The sequence below is a fragment of the Ammospiza nelsoni genome, chromosome 1, assembly GCF_027579445.1.
Source record: "Ammospiza nelsoni isolate bAmmNel1 chromosome 1, bAmmNel1.pri, whole genome shotgun sequence".
In the NCBI taxonomy this organism is placed as follows: domain Eukaryota; kingdom Metazoa; phylum Chordata; class Aves; order Passeriformes; family Passerellidae; genus Ammospiza; species Ammospiza nelsoni.
The window spans coordinates 150,792,012-150,814,367 of record NC_080633.1 but is presented as its reverse complement, the minus strand read 5'-3'; the positions used below and the strand labels follow the sequence as shown (position 1 = coordinate 150,814,367).

The 22,356-nt window shown below is 51.9% G+C and overlaps 1 protein-coding gene across 1 annotated transcript in view; it reads left to right on the top strand.

The window, feature by feature from the left end:
* Positions 1–18,898, top strand: part of PTP4A3 (protein tyrosine phosphatase 4A3) — a 41,865-nt gene extending 22,967 nt beyond the window's left edge. The window contains exons 2-6 of the mRNA XM_059478361.1: positions 7,936–8,749; positions 10,024–10,116; positions 13,341–13,471; positions 13,827–13,901; positions 14,283–18,898. Coding sequence (XP_059334344.1) covers positions 8,645–8,749; positions 10,024–10,116; positions 13,341–13,471; positions 13,827–13,901; positions 14,283–14,400 — 522 coding nt within the window. The 5' untranslated portion in view covers positions 7,936–8,644 and the 3' untranslated portion in view covers positions 14,401–18,898. The remainder of the gene's footprint in view (positions 1–7,935; positions 8,750–10,023; positions 10,117–13,340; positions 13,472–13,826; positions 13,902–14,282) is intronic.
* The last annotated feature ends 3,458 nt before the right edge of the window (positions 18,899–22,356 follow it).

Here is a 22,356-nt window from a genome sequence, read left to right as displayed (position 1 = left end):
TGTGGACAAGGTGCAAATCAGGCTGAGGACATGAGGCAGTGTTTACACACCAGGCAGGCTTGGCAGTGAGAGTGGGGACATTGCTGTCCCTCCAGCAAGAACAGCTGTGACTTGCAGCATTTCATGCCCTTTGATCTTATATTTGAAAGAAAACCACCTTCATTTGCTCTGTGAGCTCCCACAGTGTGAGACAACTCTTGGCACAGCTTTGGGGTTTTGCACAAGGGTGGCAGGACCATAGGATTTTGTCCTTGTTGCTGAGGATGGCTGGGTCCAGGAGGGTAGGAGTAGGTGCAGGGGAACAGGAGAGGGTACAGGATCAGGCCATGCTGTAGCCATGCATCCAAATCTGGCAGCTTGGAACTACCCACCTTTGTCAACATGTTGCTTTTGCAGAGCATTTGTCCTGTGGCAACCACAGAGCTCTGCTGTGTCTTTCTGCTGGAGCTAAGGAGTTTTCTGGAGGAGGGTTTTAGGGAAAACCATCTCTGCAGGACCTGGGCTTAATGGGAGGAGCCAGGAGTGTGATGTGTTCTGGGGTCTTGATAACATTGCCAGACCTTGACACATCCTACCCAGGAGCAGCCTCTTTTCCCATCTCCCTTCACTTCCTCCATGGCTTTTAATTATCCTGGCTGACACTCAGTTGTGTTTCCCCAGGACCTCTCTGTGTTGTTGATACTCCTGAGGGGACACTTCTCACCTACATGGAGCAGCTCTGTCCCATCCTGCTGGAAAAGGGACATCCCTGGAGGGGCAGTTTCAAGGGGCAGTTTCTGCTGTTAAAGTGACAATAGCCATGGCTGGAGAGGATGAGGAGGAGACAACCCAGGGGGTTACTGTCCCCATGGGCTTGGTGGCTGCCTTCAGAAGTGCTTTGGTGTCCCTCACACAGGATAGGGCTGGTGGTGCTGCCACCTCCCAGCAGCCTGTTAGGATCTGTGTGACCCTGTCTTGGGGTGAAATGTGTAAAACAAAAAGTGCAGAGCAGCAGCAAGATGGTTTGGGAGGACAATCCCAAGCAGCACAGAGTCTGGATGGTGGAGGAAGCTGAGAGACCCACAAACGCCATCTAAACCTGCTGCCATTGACTTGGAAGAGCTGCCTTTCTCCAGAGCTTGGCTTCTCTGCACAATCCTGACCATAGCTTGATGCCACCAGAGATCTTTCCATGGGACACATCACAGGCAGAGCATGTTCTGTCCTGTGTTGCACCCCCAGCATGTCACAGAACACTATTTCAACATTGTCTGCAGGTCAAAATCCACCCTTTGGGTAGATTTGAGTCCCGTGGAGCCCCCTCCATCAGCAAACTTCCATCAAAGCCACCGCAGCCTGCCTGGGCTGGGGCTTGTGCAAGAGGCGCCAGTGACGCAGACAGGGCTCTGGTGGCCTTGGCTCAGGGCTCCTGGTGGCCTGACCAGGTAATGTAGGGACAATTCCCATCAGAATCCCCCCACTGAGGAGGGACATTGCAATTAGCAAAATTCAGGTCTCGTGGGACAGAGGTTCAGGCTCCAACTGCACCTCAAATGGGAGGTCGTGGCAGCTCCTCCCTGCCCTACCCAGGAGTGTGCTGCTGTTTCTCATGTTTCCCCCAAAAAACACATCATTCTGCACCCCCAAGCTTTGCCACCTGCCACAAGTATTAAATTTGCTCAAAATACCGTGAGAAACCACAAGAAAAAGTTGAACAGATGTTCAGCTGCACCAGAGTTCCAGGGTGGGAGAGACACGTGGCAGTGGCACTTGTTAGGGGGGAGCACTGGGGTCAGTTTGCCCCCAGTGTGTGTTTTGGGGCAAGGATGCTGCTTTGGGATTCTTTTCTTTCCAAAGATACTGTTGGACAAGGCTTGAAGCCTGGAAATGCCCAATCACACACAGATTTGCTTTTTTTCCCCTGATTCTTCTGGCCAAAAGAAATCCCTGAAGGATGGGGGGAGCTGGCCCTCAGTATTTGGGGTGCCTGACTTCCCTGTGCATTGGCCACCAGAGCGTGGGGACCATCCATCCCCAAAGGATCAAGCCTTTCACCTCTCCCCAAAAAAACCCTCTAGGGCACACCCTCTGCAGATTTGGGAGGCAGCCAGCCCCAAGCCTGTTATTACTTTTCCCCATGGAGTTGGCCTCTCTTCCTCCCCCCTCTTTTTTCTTTTTTTTCCTCCTTTCCCTTCAAATCCAAGCCAGGAAAAACCTCTGACGTGGGCACACGGCTGCGAGCTCCTCGTGGCTGCTGGGGGAAGGCAGTGGAGGGGATATCCCAGACCATAAAACCAGGATCTCACTGTGAGTTGTCCTCTGCTGGGGACAGGGTGGGAGGGATGGATGGGGGGCAGTGTTCAGCTAGGGAGTTCCTTTTCCCCACAGCATGGAAGGTTTAGTGCCTTTTTCTGGTTTTTATGATTCTCTGATGGCTGAATCTCTTCTGGTTCAAGAAGGAATTGGGTTAAAAAGCTGTCCATGGAGACCTCAAATTCGAGTTGCTTGGGGGCTTTGTGAGAAGGGAAGAGCTGAAATTCCAGCTAAGGGGCTGTTGAAGGGGTGCTTGAAGCATCATGTTTCCTCCAGGGCATTGCCCTGTGAGCTCTGGACAGGAGAGGCAGCCCTGACACTGGTGGCATCACAGGAATTCCAGTGTGAGCACAGGGTCGGTGTCCAGGGGTTGTGAATCTGGGTGAGAGGGAAAAACAACTCCCAAAGGACCTTTGTAGGCACTTTCCACTCTGTGCCTCAGCCTCTCTTCAAAGACAAAAGGTGCAAATACAAGATAAGAAAGGGTTGATCATGTTACCAGTGCCTCCGGTGCATTCCCAGCTTGCACAGTGCTGGGAAGACTTTGCTCTTCTTTTTATCTGACTGGCTGACTCTCTGCCTCAGTTTCCCCATTCCTCCCTCTTTCCTGGTGTCCTGAGTGCCTCCTGCTTGCAAATGCTGGCATCTTTCCCTGCTCTCTAAATGCTACCAAACTCCTTAAGTCCAACTGGAGCTGTAAAATCAAGGGCTGCACAGCTCTCTTCGGCAAAATTTCCTGTTAGCCAGTATTTACTGCACACCAAAAAGGATGTGGGGAAAGATGAATGACTTGGTTTATCTTGCAGGTGTGTTTTCATGGGCTGCCAAGAGTCCCCCATCCCTCTCCCTCTACACCTGTGCATTTTTAATCCTCCTTGTTGTGTTTTGCTCAGAAAACATCACGTGTAGCAAGAAAAACAACCTAAAAATTAACCCCTTGGAGGAAAAACCCCACAATGCTGCCCTGGCAGATGGTGCTGGGCACTGCTTTGCCCCTGGCAGCAGGTACCCACAGCCACCATGGTACCCAGCATGGCTTTTCCAGGACATCCCATCTGCTCTGTGCAGCTCTGCCCTCCCTGGAGCAGGATGTGCTGGTGCTGCTTGCACCTCTACCCACAGATGCTGGCTCCTGCTGCGTGTTTTGTTTCCGTCGCTCTCCTCCCGGACCTTTCCTGTTTCCTTCCGTGCGGATGCAACTGGAGGAAATCTCAGCACACTGGCTGTGTCCCAGCTGCAGTCACAGGCTGGGGACAGCTCTGTGGCTCTCTGTGTCCTGGGACTTGTTCTCCCTGGCAGTGATGGCAATGGTGGCAGTGGTCACACTGGTGGCAATGCTTGGAATGTGCTGGTAGTGCTGATGCTGGTGGCAGTGGTGGTGTTGGTGGCAGTGGTGCTGGTCATGCTGGTGGCAGTGGTGTTCCTCCTACTGATAGTGGTGACACTGGTGGCCGTGGTGGTGCTCATGGCAGTGGTGATTGTGGTGGTTGTGGTGGCAATGGTGACAGTGGTGGTGCTGCTGATTCTGATTGCAGTGATGGTGGTGGCAGTGGTGACACTGGTGGCAATGGTGACAATGGTGATGCTGCTGGTGCTGCTCATGCTGGTGGCAATGGTGACAGTGGTGGTACTGCTGGTACAAATTTTACGTGTGCAGCTGAACCTCAGAGACCTCCTCCCCATGGTCAGTCATGTCAGTGGCAACGGATGTGTGCAGAAACTTCTGCAGGGTGATAACTGGAAATACTCAGAAACTTGGATTCATTTCTCAGGTGATGGAAGTGCTTGTTGGGAGCAGGGAGAGCAAGACTTCATCAGCCTAAAGGGGAAAGGGCTGGTCGGTGTCTTGCTACGTGAGCTGAAAGCAGGAGAGAGGTCAAGAAAGTATGACACGGCTGGGTGTTCTGTTGCATTTCTCTGAAGATGAACTTTGAACAGGAGATGTGCTCACTCTGAGATCTATATTTATGCACGGGTGAGATACACATTGTTTGGGTGAGTGAGAGCCTTTGTTCCGAGTCCCGCTGCTAAGGCTCATGTGGAGCGCCACTTTGGCTCTGCACAGCTTCCTTTTCCTTCTCTTGGGGATGTGCTGTGTTTAGGAAAACCTGACTCCACCATCTGTGTCCCGCTAGCCGGGTACCAGCAGCACAGCCATCGGGTCAGGCAGCTGCTCACTGCTCCAACTGAGCTCTCCCAGTCACTGAGTGAAGAAGATCTGACCTTTATTTTCCATCAAGTTGCCATGAGGAAGATCAGCCTCATTCCTTTGTTGCAGGCTCAGTCCCTGGACATCTGGGATGAGGCCAAGATGTTTGTAATGGTCTTGCCACCCTGCAAAGGAGTATTTCAGAGAGCCCTGTGATCCCCTCAGCTGTGGGGGTGTAAGACAAGGAGATGATGGCTCAGTGGTCGCCATCCCCAAGAGCAGCATCCTTCGCTGCTGTCTTGCCACACTGGTGTGTGGTCATACTGGATCCTCAGTGGGCTCTTGGCTGCAAAATTCTTGTGTAAGAAGCAGAAATTTCCACACTCATGGTGAAAAGAAATCCATAGAATCATTAAAGTTGGAAAAGATCTCTGAGATCAGTTGTTAACACCGCCAGGTGTACCACTAAACCATGTGCCACATCCGTGCCTCTTGAACACATCCAGGGATACTGATTCCACCACTTCCCTGGGCAGCCTGCTCCAATGTCTGAGCATCCTTTTAGTGATGAAATTTTTCCTTATACCCAATCTAAGCCTCCCCTGCACAATTTGAGGCTGTTTCATCTTGTCCTGTCCTTTGTTACTTGGAAGAAGAGACCAACCCCCACCTGGCTACAACCTCCTTTCATCGAGGTTCCCCAAAACGGGTTTGAGCCTGACAGGCCATTGCTGCAGTGCTGAGCATCCTCATCCAGGGCTTGTTCACTGTGTCCTCACATGCTTCCTCTCCATCCCCCGGAGCGCTCAAATGAGAAGGATTTATATTCCACTTGGCAGGTTATTAATATTAGCTGAAATTCCCTTTTCCACATTGTTCTGCCACGCTTAATATGGAGATCAACATCTCAGCCTGAACCGCCGGGGATGATTTGTGATTGAATACCCATTATGGATTTATGGGCTTCAGGACTGAATTGCTGGGATGTGTGATTGCCAAAATACTTGAAACACTTCCACTGGAGAGAGGAGACCTTGTGGGAAAGGAGCACTCGCTGTTCTCGTAGGCAGGCGGTTCCCACTGAGCCTCCCTTACTGGCAGCGAGCACGCCCAAGCCAATAAAAAATTGTCCAGGATCCAGAGCACTGATGGAGCATAAACTGTGTGCTGGATGATGACAGGGGGCAGCGCTGGCATTGGTGCTGGCAGCAGCTCCCAGCCCCACGGGGCTGCTCAGCAGGTGGGATTTAATCCAGGACATGGGTAAACATAGGCACAGTTTGTATTGATGTCCCTGGCAGCCGGTTAAAACGAGGTATGAGGTTCTTTGGAGGGAGAAAAGTCTTTTTTTTTTTGATGCTTTCCCTTGTGCACCTCTGGTGCTGGTGTGTCAAATCAGATTGATCATCAGGATCAGATCAAATCATTAGGACAGATGGCATTAAACACACTGGAAGCCCGAAGAGCAAAGGCATGAAAAGTAAAAGCAAAATATCCTCAAGTCCTTTGTTTCACTGGGCTTTCAAGCCGATGGTTTGTGGCAATTCCTACTTTGCATCAGCTCTTCCCTTTGAGCAGGCAACTGTGGCTGCCCATCTCTCCCACCTCCCGTCCCTTTTTGTGGTTGTGCTGGCCAACAGATTGGCAGCTGGGATATGTAGGAGCCAAAACCACCCCAGTATTATCCTCCAGAAATAACAAATTGGCTCTTACTCAGCCATGGTGATATTGTTTTGGGAGGAAGCAGACCCTACAGACAAAGTGATAGGTGGGATCGTCACCAAAAAAAACACAGTGAACACTGTGGGGGAAGCAGGTTTCCCAGCCCATCTTGCAGGATCATTGCAAGCTTTGAGCAAAAATTCCAGCTGCTGTGGTCCAGGTGGGGAGGATCAGCTACCCTGGGGGGTTCAGCATCATCTGTGGGCTGAGCTGCTCTGAATCACACCTAAATTGCTGCAGAGAGGCAGCTCTCACCTCACTCCCATGCCTCAGCCAAGCTCCCAGCCTCCATCAGCCTCTAAACTCTGATTTCTCAATGGGGACTGGAAAGTCATTCCCCCTGAATGTCCCACTCATCCCCTGCAGCCCAGGTAGGGTTTGAACTTTCCAGAACATCCTTGTAGGACTCTGAGATAGCATTATCCCCTTCTTTACAGGCAAAAAAAATTAGTCAGGTGTGATGGAACATGGTTGTTGGGAAGAGTCTGTGATTTTAGCAGCCAAACTGGGCACATTCAGCAGAGCAGCTCTGCTTCCCCTGACACCTCACCTGGCATTTTCCTGTTGCTATTTAACTTTTTCATTCCTGGCTACCACTGGAGAACAGGAGGCGTTAAACACGTTGTAAATGATGCTCAGGCCTGGACAAACCCATTGTCAGCAGCCAGGTGCTGTCATGAGCTGGTCAGGGCTCAGCTCATCTCCCTGCTCCCACCTTGCCTCCTTGCATAAGGATGAGACAATCCAGAGGGGAAAGTTTCTGGCTGCTGTGAGGAGAGCCAGGGGGGTGCCTGCTGGCCTGGCTCGTGTTACTTATGTGCTTATAGTCTATTTTGAGGCTCTGGCTACCCAGCACTAAGCAGCTGCTGACCTGGGGAAGGACCAGCTTCAAAACAAGAGTCCAGTGGGGAACAACCTGGGGAGGCTCTGGCTGGGTTTCCCTCAGCACTGAGTGGGGCTGGCAGAGCCCTTGCCTCCCTGCTGGGCCCATCATCTCATGGATTTGAGTATTTACACAGTGGGAGTTGATTTTCTTTCTTAATCCTTCCCACTGCCATCCTTGAAAGCAAAGATGCCATGGGTGGAAGGGCCGGGCTCCGTTACTGGGAGCAGTGTGCCGGCGCGTGGGAATGTGGATGAGCAGGCAGGGAGACACATCCATCACCAACCCTGGCAAAATCACACACACACAACCCCCTCCTTGGCCCCCCCTCCCCAAGATAGCTCATTTGCAGGCAGCTTAATTCTCCTAAGAGCATTAGATGTGCATTTAGTGGACATGAGCCCAGTGCCAGGAGCATGTGGCCGATTAGCGGCAGCGGCAGCTGGGTTCGGGCACAGCGTGCATTTGAGGTGGAGATACTCAACATGCTTTTTGGGGACACAAAGGTGAGGTCTGGGGGGTCTGGAGGGGTGTCAGGGGGTTCAGCTGGCATGAATTGGGTACTTAAATCCACCATCAGGTGCAGATGTTGGGTGGTATAGGGGAGCAAGGCCTTCCCTGTCATGTGCTTTCTGTTCTGCTGGTGAAATGTGAGTTACCCTCTCTGGCTTTCCAGTGCCATTCCAGCTCTCCAGGTAATATTTCAGCTTTAGCTTTAAATACCACCCCACTTTCTAATTTGTGATCTCCTGTTAAGATGAGAATGGTCAGGGATGCTCGCAGGGGATGTAGAAAGTGATGGTGACTTCAGGAGTACCCACACCAGCCAGGGGCTTCCTTGGGGAGGAGCACGCTCTCACCATCACATTTCCCTTTCTCTCCCCCGCAGCCTCGCTCTGCACTGGGATTTATGGAGGTGCTGAGGAGCAGCTGTGATCCCCACAACCCCCTGCAGCCCGCCCTGTGAAGCAGCAGCCCCCGGCCACCTCTCCTCGTCCCGCCCAGCACCCCGACCCTCGGACTCAACCATTCAAGGCTCCCGTGCATGGATCTCCCCAGCGAGGCTCCGCTGCCCGACGCCGCCCCGTAGGCTCCCGGCCCCCCGTGCCGCCCCCAAGTACTCCACATACCCCGATGGGGTAACGTGACGGGGGCCACCCTCCCGCCACCACCCAGCACCCCCCATATGCAGAGGCCTTTCTAGAGCGCCCGGGAGCGCGCGGCACCGGAGGCGGCAGCCGCTCGCCATCGCACACACGCAGAGGACGCCAACACTACAGCAAAGGGATTTTTTTTTTTAATTATTATTATTATTATTATTTCATTAATATTATTTCCCCCCTCCCTTCCAATCTGGCTTTTTTTTTCCCCCTGGGAGGCTTGTGGTGTGTCAAGGAAGCCGGTGCGCTCCCAGGAGTTGGGATTATTTGCACAACGTCTGTATATTGAGTTCTTGATCCTGTTTTATTTTTATTTTTGAAGCGCAGAGGGGTCGTGGGGTTTTTGTTTGGTTTTTTTTTTGCCCCTCCACACCACTCTTTTTTTGGGTTTTTCCCCTGCCACTGTCAGCACCACCTCACCTTCCCACTGTCCCCACCATGGCCCGGATGAACCGCCCTGCACCTGTGGAGGTCTGCTACAAAAACATGAGGTTCCTCATCACCCACAACCCCACCAATGCCACGCTCAGCACCTTTTTGGAGGTAAGGAGGGGAGACTGGAAGGTGGGCACCAGGGTCCAGTTGCATCTTTTGGGGCTAAAAGATGATGTGGATGAGAGGGTAGCACATCCCCTTTGGTACCACAGCCCCTGGTGGCATCCTGGGGCAGTGGGTCCAATCCTTGCCAGCTTTTTGGGATGGGATGTTTTTCAGGAACCCAAGTGTGATGTTTGGGCACAGTAGAGATGGAGCAGAGTTTTCCCATCCCCATTGCATCCCCTGCCAGATCCACCAGCACATCATGTCACAGGGTTTTGGAGTGATGCACATGGGTGCACAAAACCCGCTCTGTCCCTCCCAGCACCTCAATAATGGCTTTTGATCCCAAAAGCTGTAGTGCCTAGAGTGTGTTGGGTAGTGCTGGAGAGCTTGGTGTTGAAGAGCCAGCACTAGTAGCAGCTGTGTGAGTGCCACTGCCTCAGGGTGACAGGAAGGTGGCTGTGATTTGGGGACAGCCACCCCTACTCGCTGCAGAGAGTGATGGGGACCACACCAGTGAGAAGAGAGAAAAATTCCCCTTTCCTCCAGTCTCTTAGACTTTTGGCCAGGCTGCTGAGCATGTGGGGCTCACCACGGTCTGGTGAGCAGCCATGGGGAACAAAGGAGGTGGATCACTGGGGATGATCTCATGGTTCCCGGCGAGGCCGGCGCACCGGGCGCGTAATCCGGGGGCAATCCTCGTGCCGGGCACTGAGCCACGCTGGAAGCATCCCAAGGCCCACGCCTGAGCCTGCAGCGGGTTGGAGTGATGATGGGATACAGCAGCGAGGTGGAGAAGGAGCCCCTGAGCCATCTGTGAGATGCTGAGCTCTGCTGGTGGGGCATGCTCAAACTCCCCCACTGCTGCCTCCATGCATTTCTGCTCCAGGAGTGTGACCTCAGCAGGCACAAACAGTTTCTCCTTCAGAGGACTGGCACCCATGTCAGGGATGTTTCTTTGCCTGAGGTATAAAATCCCTGCTGATGAGGCTGGCAGGGCTTAAAAATAAATGGCCCATTGGTACTCGTGACTGAGGAGTCATGAAGATGCTGGTTAAAAATCCTACAAGGCCACGTGGCTTCAGTGTCCTGGGATTTCGTGATTCCTTGTGCCTGCCAGGGATGGACCATGAGTCAAGGGTTCAGAGAAGGGGCACAGCACTGTTTAAGGGTCCATACTGCTCCACACGGTCATAGCAGGGCTTGGATGTGTTGGGGTTAGCTGGGGTGCATCTGGCAGGGTCTGTTCAGACCTCTCCTTCTCCTTCCCTGCCCAGGACCTGAAGAAGTACGGTGCCACCACGGTCGTGCGAGTGTGTGAAGTGACCTATGACAAGACCCCCCTGGAGAAGGACGGCATCACTGTCATGGTAGGTGGGCAGCAGGATGTGCACAGGGGGGCTGCCCCAACACCACCCTTAATAATCCCATCCCTTGGGGCTGTTAAACACCCTGGCAGCCCAGCACAGCATCACACTGAGGCAGGAGCAGAGCTGGAAGCCCAGCTGAGCTGAGCTGAGGCTGGTGCTTTAAAAAGAGCCGTGCTGCCCACGCAGCCGAAACTGTGACTCACTGCCTGAGTCGGCAGCTGCCTCCCTGCCTGTTGCTCAGGCTCTGAAGCATCCAGGGATGAGAGCTCCTGATCCCACAAGGAAGATGCACGTGGTTCCCATTCCCCCCCAGCGTTATCTTATCCTGGGGGGTGCTGTGAGCTCTTCCAGCAGCTGGCTGGTGCAGCTGGGGGGGATGAAAGGAAGCAGGCAGCAAGCTGGGAAAGGCAGAGCATGCAGCTGCCTGGGCTGTATCTTGGCTGATAGGTAATTGGAGATGATGTCAGATGTGATAGCCCTGCCAGGGAGTTCAGCTCCAGCTGGGAAGTGAGGCTCTGCTTATTATTTAGGGAAGGGTTTAGAAAGGCCTTGTGTCTCCTGGGGTGGTCCTCTGTGTGTAGGACCTCTTAATATAGCTCTGTCTGTATAATGTATATCCTAGAGAGAGGAGGCTCTTAGATCCTCAGGGATATTGGGTGGATAATCCCATGGCTCTCTAGATACAGATCCTCCAGATGCAGATGTCTAGATAGAGATGCAATCTGTGTCTCTACTGGATATATCGTGGAAAGATCACTGTATCCTGCATATATAGAATCTGTGTGTTGTAGATCATAGCTGCTCACTTACACACCAAATTCTGCAGTTTACCCCATTTCTAACTGGAGCCTCTAGTCTGAGTTTCTATATCTAGGATATACATACCTCTTTACATCTCTTATATCTCTCTTATGTGGAGAGATACATATCTAGGATGTATTTTATATAGAGAGTTAGAGAAACTATACAAGATACTGTATAGAAACTAAATAGCTTCTATATCAATGTTCTATAACCATATAGAAACTATATAAGGCAAATCAAGAGATATCTATAACCTGGTTTTCTATAGATAGATGTATCTCTGCAGGTACAGAAATATCTCTATAATTATATCAAATCTCTGTATATTTTCGAGATATCATGGTATATATTTTTATTTGATATACACAGTTTGGTATATTTTTATCTGTATCCTCATTTATTTATCTGTATCCTCATAGATAGATCTGGCATATAAATATATCTTGGTGCACAAGTCTGATGAGGAGCAGCTGAGGGTGTTTAGCCTGAAGAAAAGGAGACTTGGGGAAGATCTTTCCTCTCTACAACTTCCTGAAAGGGCAGGAGTTGGTCTCTTCTCACAGATAATAAGCAAGAGGACAGGAGGGAATGACCTTCAGTTGCTCCAGGGGAAGTTTAGATTGGATATTAGGAAAAATTTCTTCACTGAAAGGGTTGTCAAGCACTGAACCAGCCTGCCCAGGGAAATTGTGGAGTCACCATCCTGGAGGGGTTTAGAAGAGCTGTAGATGTGGCACTTGGAGTGGTGGCCTTGCCAGTGCTGGGATAACACTTGATGATCTCAGAGGGATTTTCCAACATAAACAATCCTATGCTTCTGTATATAGACCATATATAGGTCTGTGTATGGAGAAGTGAAGGCTCTGGGGAGACCTTAAAGCCCCTTCCAGTCCCTAAAGGGGCTGCAGGAGAGCTGGACCATTTACACAGGCATGTAGTGCTAGACCAAGGGAGAATGTCTTTAAACTGGCGGAGAGCAGATTTAGAGGAGACATAAGGAAAAAGGTTTTTATCATGAGAGTGGTGAGACACTGGCACAGGTTGCCCAGAGAAGCTGAGGCTGCCCCGTCTCTGGAAGTGTTCATGGCCAGGTTGCAGCAGCCTGGAATGGTGGAAGGTGTCCCTGCCAGGGCAGAGGGTTGGACCAGATGATATTTGAAGGTGCCTTCCATCCCAAACCATTCCATCAGGGGATGATTCTGTAGGGTGCTGTGTCGTCCCTGGTGTGAGCCCCTGACCTGCACTCATGGCTGCAGGGAGGATATGGCCCTGCAGGAGGAGATGGCCTTGCAGGACAGGGCTGGCTCAAACAGTGCAAATACCCTGAAGCCCAGCGTGCTCCTTTGCCATCAGATCCCAACAGAAATCTCACCACCTGTTCAAACACTGAAGTGAAGCAGCTTATTTTGCCTTCTCACACTAAGGGTGACTTCAGCACAGCAGCTTAGTGACTCACTCCTCAACATCTAGGATTAGGGCCCAGTACCCCCCACCCTTCAGGGCTCACCAAGCCACATCCTCTCCAAGTGATGCTTCCCTTCCTGTCTCTCTCTGCCAGTGCTGCATAGCCAGTGGCCTTGCTCCTCCTGACAAATCTGTTTTGGGAAAGAAATCCCCATTTTGGGACACTTACCCCTCATAACTGAGCCCAGGGCTGAGGGGTATCAAATGCAGAATCCATTTGACCAACTTCCTCACCATGCTCCAATTTTGAACCCCTGCAATTTGAGGATGAAGCTCAGAAGGAGATGGGATTTTTTTTTGTCCCTTAGTAGCCTTTCCTGAAGGATGATATTTAGATAGCCTCATTTGGAGTGATCTCCCTCCCTCTGACTCTCTCTCTAGGGCTGTGTGATGTGGCCCCCTGACCATTCTTCTGGTCTTCCCCTCCATGTGTTGCAGGAAGCTGAATTTCAGCACCTCATCAAGCTCGGAGATTTCAACCATCTTCAAGCCACCTTTGCTCAAATCCCCTACAGTGTGATCCCAAACTCTGGAATTAGGAGCTGGCAGGAGGGAGGATGGGAACTGCATCACCCCAAAGCTCAGTGAGCTCATCTGGATGGGGATGGAGCATGGGGTGGCCATCCTGGTCTGCAGAAGCAGGAGGTCATGGGAACCATGTTGCAGATCCTACAGGTGCTCCTGTAGGCTGAACCTGTCCATAGGAGGCCAGAGGACTCCAAACCTAGATTTGTGTGGCTTCAAACCCTGAGCCAGAGCAGCCAGGGAATTCCTGTTTGCCAGATGATGCCACAAAACCACCTGTGTCCCTACAGAGCTACACTGTGAGCCCAGTTGTGGCACTCTTCTACCTCCCTGCAGCTGATGCCCCAAACACCATCACCCCAAGTAAAACCCAACCCCTAAAAGGTTTTCCCCAGAGACTTGACAACATTTCTCTCTTCCCAACCATGCAGGATTGGCCATTTGATGATGGAGCACCTCCTCCCAGCAAGATTGTGGAAGATTGGCTCAACTTGTTGAAGACCAAGTTCTGCGAGGACCCCGGGTGCTGCGTGGCCGTGCACTGCGTGGCCGGCTTGGGCCGGTGAGTCCGAGCCCAGCCCCTCAGCTGCCACCCCTCATGAGTGCAGGAGAGGGAAAACCATGCCAGCTCTCCTCTTCCCCTTCCCCAGCCCCACTCTGAGCAGGATTTTATCCCAGCTGCCACCTCTCCATGAAGGCAAGAGAGGGACAACCATGCCAGTACTCCTCCTTCCTTTTCCCAGTCCCTCTTTCAGCAGGGTTTTGTGAAACCTTAGTGGGAATAGGTGTTGATGGGGAGGATCTGCTACCTGAGCTTCTCCTTGAACTTTAAATGATGGATATTGAACTTTAGATGATGGATATCAGCCTCTGGGCTGTCTGACTGGGGAGTGACAGCCACTGCTTCTGCCTTTCAGAGCTCCCGTCCTTGTCGCGCTGGCCTTGATAGAGAGTGGGATGAAGTATGAAGATGCCATCCAGTTCATCCGACAGTAAGTGGAGCAGGGGTGTGGTGTTAGGGCAGAAAACCCCTCTCTGAGGGAATGGGTTTTGTGACACTGGCGTTGGTTTTCTCTCCTTTGGGAGTGGGAAAACAAGGCATTGGTGTGGAGCATCCCTGAGGGGCTTGTGGCAGTCACCCCATCTCTGCCCTACATTTCCTCCCTAGCTCTCCATGTCCTGGGACTCAAAGGGTGGATGAGCAAGGAAAGCTGCTGGGCTCAGTGCCTATCTCAATCCCTGGAGGGTGCACCTGGCTTCAGCCTCCAAAATCCCTTTCTGCTCCAGTCTCAGCACCCTGACAAGAGTGGTTTGGGGTGGGAGGGATCTCATGCCACACCTCTGACTGTTCTGGCATTTCTCTGTCCCCCCAGGAAGCGCAGAGGAGCCATCAACAGCAAGCAGCTGACGTACTTGGAAAAATACCGACCAAAGCAGAGACTCCGATTTAAGGACCCTCATAACCACAAGAACAAATGCTGCATCATGTAACCTCAATGACCTCTTGCCGAAATCCGTGCACAGACCCCCAGGCACTCGCACACATCCCACCCCTCACCTCCTGGCCCAGCCCTGCACTCCCCAATGCTGCCCCTCTGCCAGGGCTGGGCTGGGGACATGGAGCATCTCCAGTGTGTTCCAGCACTCACAGCACACTCGTCTTGCTGGATCCCAAAAAAGTCTGCTCTCTCCAGCTGCAGCCCCAAGGAGGGAAGGCAGCACTGCCCTTAGACTCTTGGTGTTGGTAGACAATGAGCTCATGTGACTGTTCTTCATCACCATTCTCCTCCTCCCTTTCCCCTCCCATTGCACTCAGAGGGGTGGGCAAAGAGTGCTTGGTTTGGGGTGGTGCAGGCAGGGCTCTGCCAGCTGAGAAGGGATGGGGTGCAGAAGGGCCAGAGCACCCCCAGAAAAGCCTTTCCCCACCTCTTCCCATTAATAAGGGCTGCAGCAGCAGGGATGGAGGTGGGGATAGCACAGTGGCCTCGGGGGGGAAGGTGGTGATAGCAGGGAGAGGTGACAGGGGCTCTTAGCTCAGTAACCCTTGTGACCAGGGGAAGGGCTGAGCTAAGACCCCCAGCACCATTCCCTTTCTCCTGGCCCCTCTATCAGCTCACCACCTCCCTGTTGCCTCAGCGCCAGCCAGGATGCTGCAGATGGGGCTCACTGGGGACTCGCTCCAGTGAAGGCAGAGCTGCTGAGAACCTCGGGGACCACAGCAGGGCTTTGAGGCACTCAGCTTTGCTGGGGTGCTGGATCAGCACTGGGTCCCCCAAAGTGTGGGCTGCTCTTATTTACAGCTTCCAAATTCAGTGCCCAGGATGGTGGGTTCTCTGCTGTCCTGTCCCCACCCCTGAGCTGTGGCACAAACCCCAATTCTGGCTGCAGTGCCCTGGGGACACAGTGTGCCTCTCAAGGCACATCCATGTCCTCCACCACCACTGCATTTGCTGGCCAAGGGGCTGGGCTGCAGCTCTCCATGGGGATTTGGGGCGTTCCTGGCAAGAGCACATCACCTAATTTTGCACCTGCCTTTTCCATATCTGTACTGAGTCACCTGGCACACATCCAGCTGGGGTGGGCTCAGAGCTGCCCTGAGCTGGGACATGAAACATCTCTCAACTTTCTGCCTTTGAACGCTTGCAGCAGCTGGAGCAGTGGGCACCTAGGGGGTGTGGGGGTGGGTTTTTTTCTTTTAATGAGGATAACAAGAAATTTGCTAATTAAAGGAAAAAACTTAAAAAAATACCCTGTTTGTCTTCCGCACATCCTCTGGCCATTCTTTCTCCTGTCACTGCCCAGTAGAGCCCAGGAGGTGACCCATGGTCCCCCAGCCTGATCCCCAGCACTTTGTCACAGCTGGCTGCCATCCACTGCCACCAGGACATCCATGTGGCCCAGGGGATGCTCCAGGTGTCCTTTGGGTTGCTCACACCTCAGCTGCAGAGGATCACAGTTGTTGAAACAAGGAGGGCTGATCTTCCTTCCACCTCTTGGGGTTTTAGGCTGAGCAGCTTGAGATGCCCTCAGTGTCCTGTTGACCCTGAGTTGGGTCTCTCCAAAGGTTTGTGTGCCTTCAAAAATGTAGATATCCAGAGACATTTCACTTCAGAGTGTTCATCTCCTGGGACAGGTGGTGAGGAAGGCTGGTTAGACACCTTCAGTACCTGCAGGAGGCTGAGGCCTGCTTTGTACCACCACATGGGTGAGCAGCTGAGGTGTTTGGAGCTGTTTCCAGCACCACTTCACCTGTCCTGACAGGGGCCAACCCCACTGCAGGGCAGGGAATGTCATCCTTTGGGATAAGTTGTGCTGAGAGAGCTGGGGATCCTCCACATGTGGCCCTGGAGTTGTCACACCACACACCTTGGGCCTGTCCAGCATTGTGGGTCAACCCTCAATGCCTTGAGTTTGTCCTGCTCTATCCTAGGCTGTTGGTTCCCAAGACTCGTGGAGAAGGCTGAAGGGTCTCTGTTGGTTTGGAATAGTGTGGATTGGGCTGATAAAAAGGCCTGACTGTATTAGAGCACCCTGCTGGGTGGGTCACCATCCCCTTCCTGCTTGGGCCTGTCCTGCTGCTGCTAAAAGAGGTGCTGCTCCTTCCCCAGGGACATCGGAGGTGGCTTGGCATTGTGGTGGTGACAGCTCCAGACCCTGCTAGCCAGGAAACTTCCCAGTCCCATGCCCTTCCTTGTGGGAACTGTTGCTTTATGGGCCTGGAGATGTTTCTGCCCTGGCAAGATGAGTTTTCCTCACTCATGCTCATGGCAGCATCACCTGGAACGTTGCCCAGGGCACGAGGTCCTGGGATTCAGCCACAATGCCTTTGAGCTGGACTCAGGCTCGGGACAGAGGGATTTGAATTCAGCCTCCTTTGGCCACTCTTGAGCAAGACTTCACTTAGGTCTCAGCCTGGGTGGAACATGAAGGGGACAGGCTTTGCTTTATGTAGCATCAACCCAATCACCCTCAAATTAGGGAGCTTCTGGTATAAAAGCAGTCATTGATCTGGCCGTGTGGCCAAATCCTGAGGGCATCTGGCTGGCAGAGTGACATCTTGATCCTCTTCAGTTTATGATTCACTGAAAAAAAACCAAACCCCCAACAAACCAAATCATGCTGATTTAATTGTCCTAGATATTTTTCCTTTCTTTTTTTTTCATGGATATCTCCCCCTTAACCCTAAAATGTGCTGCTTCCATGGAAAGGATACCTTGGCAGCCCAAGAGCTGCTGTTTTGCATGAAGGGCTGAATTCAAAGTTTCTCTGGGCTGGACTGCCAAATATTTGGGATTTTTTTTTTTTTTATATGGACTTGGGCTCCTTCCTCTGAGGTACCAGCTCCTCAAAGTTTCAGCCTAGAGAAGGTTACAGAATCAACAGGCTGGGGAAATTGAGAGGTCTTCCAAGGGGGATTTGGGTTAGAAATCTCAAAGAAGAGCTCAAAAGCCTTAAGACAGTTTGGTAATGGGGAAGGTTGAAACTCAGTAGACAACACCAGACAAGAGCTCATGGTTTGGGCTGGTGTTGGGTTCTCTCCTTGTACACTAATCCTCATTTCACCTCAAATGCCAAGATGCTGAAAGGACACCCTTAAAAATCTGATGTATTTGCCAACGCTGTCACTGCTCCGGTTGTTTCCGTCAAGTCCTGGCAGATGTCACAGGGAGCAGACACCCCCATGGCTTTGGCTACAAACCAGCCACCTCATCCTGCCCTTTTCTCCACAAGCAAAGGCTCAAACTGGGTTTTAATCATTTCTCACCCCTATCCACCCCCTCACCTTCCATGGGAAGCCACCACAATTTGCAGGGATAAGGCTCCAAATTGGTGCAAGAACTTTGGAGACCCAAGGGATGGCAAAGCAGAGGTGGCCCAACCATCCAACCAAGAGCCTGCAGCCTTTACGCAGGAGTCAGTCATGGCTGAGCCTCGTGTGAGGGAATAAATCTGAGCAGGAATTGTAGCTGTGTCCTCTCACCAGTGGCACACAGCACACATATGCCCTCAAATATCCCTTCTGTTGTTTGTTTTCCAGTCAGATAGAGCACGTGGAGGGGGTGGGATGGTGGGAAGGAAGGAGATGTGGCCATCACCAATGTCCAGCTCTTAATTTCAGAAAGTTCTGGTGACACACATGTAAAGACTGCATTTGTAAATTGCTGAGTCTTGCAGTAAGGCTGACACTGTGGTGCTTGGGCTGGGAGCTTCAGAGGTTTATGCGGAACAGATTTCCCGAGAAAGCAGAGTCTGGCTCTACCCACAATAGAACGAGTTGTTTCCTTTTTTATTTTTTTTCATTGGGTTTGTTTGGTTTTTATTAGTCCCAGTGGGAAAGCTCACAGGGAGATTCGTGACTTCCATGCAGTTTCCAAGGTCTTGGATCTGTTTTGCTGCCAGCACGCTGGGTAGGTGCAGCTTGGCGGGTGGCTTTGGATAGGATTCTGTCTGGTGGGAGACAAATGTGGCTGGTTCTTGGCACAGAGGGGAGGCCTGGGCCGGGCTCTCGCAGACATTCCCGGGGAGGGGGCGTTCCGCTGCTTCCCTTCAGACTGATCTCCCAATGAACTCTCCACTTCCCTGCTGTTCCTTTCTGTGCAACAAAGAACTGCATATTTTCCTTTTTAACCCCCTGGGCAACCATAGCAGTGTGTAGATTAAGCCCAGATGATTTTTTTTTTGTTGGGTTTTTTGGTTTTGTTTTTTTGTTTTTTTTTTTTTTTTTTGGTCTGAGCCATAGCTAAATTATTGTACCCAATGCTTTTTGTATCAGATGGCATCACTTTGAATATGCAGATGAGGTATAGGATCTTGACACTTTATAACCTTTTTAAAAAGAAACTTGTCTGTTTACTTAATGTCTTGTGTAAAAAGGAAAAAAAATTGTATGCCTTCGGTAATCACTTTTTTTTTTGTTGTTTTTTTGAGTTTTATGAAATTACAGTGGTTACACTCCAGCAGCGAAATAAAAAGCGTTCACTGTTTTGTACATCCCTGTGTGCCTGGTGCTGCTAATGGGAATTATCAGGATGTGGGAGGCTAAGGCAGAGCTGAACTCTGGCCAAGGGTGGAAGTGTATGGGGGAGTTTGTTCTGGCTGGAGAAGAGAGGGCTTCAGGATGGCCTTAGAGCACCTTCAGTGCTACAGGAGAACTGGAGAGAGAATTTGCAAGGGCTTGGGGTGACAGGACACCAGGGAATGGCTTCAGGCTGACAGGGGGTGGGTTTAGAAGAAGAAATTCTTGCCTGTGAGGGTGGTGAGGCCCTGGCACAGGCTGCCCCATCCCTTTAAGGCCAGCTTGGATGGGGTTTGGAACAGCCTGATCTAGGGAAAGGTTTCCATGGCCATGGTGGGGCAGTTGTAACTCTATGATCTTGAAGGCCCAACCCAAACCATTCCATGATTTTATATCCCGTAGAGTCTAACCTTGACTGGACACCCTGGAATACACCCAGAGGAGACACTACACACACCTCACCTGATTCCATTAAATCAGTTGGGTTTTTAACTCCGCTCCCCATGACCAAGGAAGGCAAAGACCAGAGTCTCCATGGCAGCTGAGGAGTTGGAGCTCGCACAAACAGGATGGTAAGCAGGGAAAGCTGACACAAAGTTGTGAGAGCTCCCAAATAATTACATGGGGGTTGCATGGAAGAGTGGGGAGGAAACTCCCCTTGTGCTGCTCTAAGTTCAGGAAGGATTTTAAGCCAGATGCCAGCTGGGAAGAGATAGAGGTGAAGCAGGGTGGCGTGGCCAGAGCTGTCCTTGGATTCCCCCAGCGCTTCCCAAGTGCTTGGCATGGCAGATCCTTATCTCCTGCAGGCTTTGAACCGCAGCTGCAAGGGGCACTGCCTTCTCCTTGTGCAAGAAGCAACTGGGCCTTCAATCAGCCTAATTGCTGCCTCTCCTCTCAAGCAGGAGGGCCAGGGGGACTGCTGAACACGATGTGTGTGCTAGAGAAACACCCACCCGTGCTCCTGCCTGTACATGCTGGCTCCTACCTGCTGCATTCCTCCCTGCTCTCCGTCACCCAGACGCGTGCGCCCCTCTGCAGGCCAGATCCCAACTCTCTGTGTCAGGCTGCTGCCACTCCATGCTCAAGTCCCTGCCCTCCCTATGAGGAGTACTATGAAATTCCATTAAATTGGGGGTTCTGGAAATGCTAAGTTGGCCTCTCACAGGAATCAGCCCAGAGAAGCTGTGGCTGCCCCATCCCTGGAAGTGTTCAAGGCCAGGTTAGATGGGGCTTGGAGCAGCCTGGTCTGGCGGAAGGTGTCCCTGCCCATGGTGGAGGCAGGGGTAGAACTGGATGATCTCTAAGATCCCTTCCAACTCAAACCATTCTATGATTCTCTGATCTCTTCCCAACTGGTGCCACGGTCCACAGTGCCTTAAACAATTCTCAGCAGAGGATGCTGGTACCTGCAAGGTCCATCACAGGCAGTATTGCAGTGCTTTCAGTCTGGCCAACAACAAAATCAGTGAAATTTCCCCTACACACACTTCAAGGTGGATGTCCACAGCTTGGGTTCCTCCCTGACTCCCTTTCCAGTCATCAGAAGTCGAGGGACAGCACCATAGATTCAGGGGGGACTCATCTGAGACTGTCATGGAAGAGCTCCACCACCACAGAGGGACCCCCAGAACTCTCAGCTCACTCAGACACATCCTGGAGACCCCAAAGCCTTGGGAGATGAGCCATGGCTCACAGCTCTCTCTGTCCATGTTCCTACCCCACCTCAGCAAACCTGGTCTACAGAGCAAGGGGGCAAAGGTTGCAGGGTCTTCAGTAAATCCAGATCAGCCACAGACCAGCCTCATAAAACTAGATTAAAAATGTTTTCTGAGGGCTGCCTTGGTACATTCTGAACCATGATGAAACCTTCCTTTGATTATTTTGGACTGCTGCTGGCTGCCATGGCCAACGCTGGTTCTTCCCAGGCACAGCAGAGCTCTCAGCACAGATCCCATCAACCTGCCTGGGATCAGCCCTTTCACAACACCTTCACCTGAGGACATTCTGCTGCCTGAAAGGGTCTCCCCACTTCCCTCTGTGCCCAGGGAGTCTTGAACCATCATCTGTGCAGGGGAAAAGGTCTCACCTGCCCTCAGGACCTGGCAGACCCCAGGTCTGGGCACACAGAGCTGGAAGGTGGGAGGCGCTGCCCTGCTTGCACTGCAGTATCTGGAAACTCCCATGCTGGTAGGGATGAAAATGTAGGGCAACTCTTGGGTTGGAAAGAAAATTAAAATGTTTGCAACAAATATAGCTGAAAAGTCAAGTGGGGAATTAGGAGTGCTTGGCACAGGTACAGGAACACAGATCACCAGGGGTGGGTTCTGCCCTGGGAGCTTTCCCTGGGAAACAGAACAAGGAGGGGAAGGAAAAACTCTTTGCTCAGGCTCCCAGAACAACCCCCATGGTCCAGAAAGGGAATCCTGCAAATCCCACCACAGCAAGGAGCTGTGCTGCCCTGTCTGAGCCACTCGCCGGGCAGCACCTCGGGGCAGAATTTGCTTTAACCATGGGAGAGAAAGAACATTTGAGTGGCAGGAGAAGAGACTTGCAGGGAGCTCAGAAAGGGCTGTCAGCGTTAGCAGCTGAGGAGAAAAGCGTGACTGCCAAAGAGCCACCTGGAGCTTAGTCAGCTCATCCTTTAAAAAAAAAATTTAAAATAAAGGAAAAATCTCAACTGCCAGCCTCTCCCTCATCCCACCAGAGAGCTGAATGTGCCACACGCAGCCGGGGAGCTCCGTGCAGAAGCGGCGGCTGTGAAAATGAAAATATGAAAATAAGAAAATATGAAAATATGAAAATATGAAAATATGAAAATATGAAAATATGAAAATATGAAAATGCCCTTCCCTGGCTGCAGGTGCTGGCTCCTGTTGCGACACCTCCCTTGGGGCTCGCAGCAGAGCAGGGGAGGCAGCACCCACTGTGCTCTCCCACAGCACCAGGGCAGCCTCCAGGGACGTGTCCCGGCCAAGCTGGGCTCGGTCCAAGCACCGGGGGCGGAGGGGATTAGAGACACCCAGCGCTGGCACAGGGAGGATGCAAGAGCTGCCTCCGCCTCGCAGAGATAACTGCGGCTGACTGACTCACCTGAGCCAGGGCATCTTGTCTGGATATCAGGTGGAGACAGGGAGAAGCCATGCATTTAAATGAGCTTTTGATCTTTAAAGCAAACAAGGCCGCCTTGTTTTGCCAGCACTCAGGCAGCCAGGGAAGGACGGCCGGGCTGGGTTTGGGGGGCCCAGTTCAGGGCACTCGCTTTTCATGGATGGGTGAAAGCACTCAAAACAAGGGCTGTGATAAAGGGCTTGTCATGAAAACTCACCTGGAGCTGCCAAAATGCTGTCTTGTGGCTGTGTCTGCGTTGTAAATCTGCCAGGTTGAGTGAGACAACACAGCTGGGTAAGGCAGAGAGGCTGTGACTGCCCCAG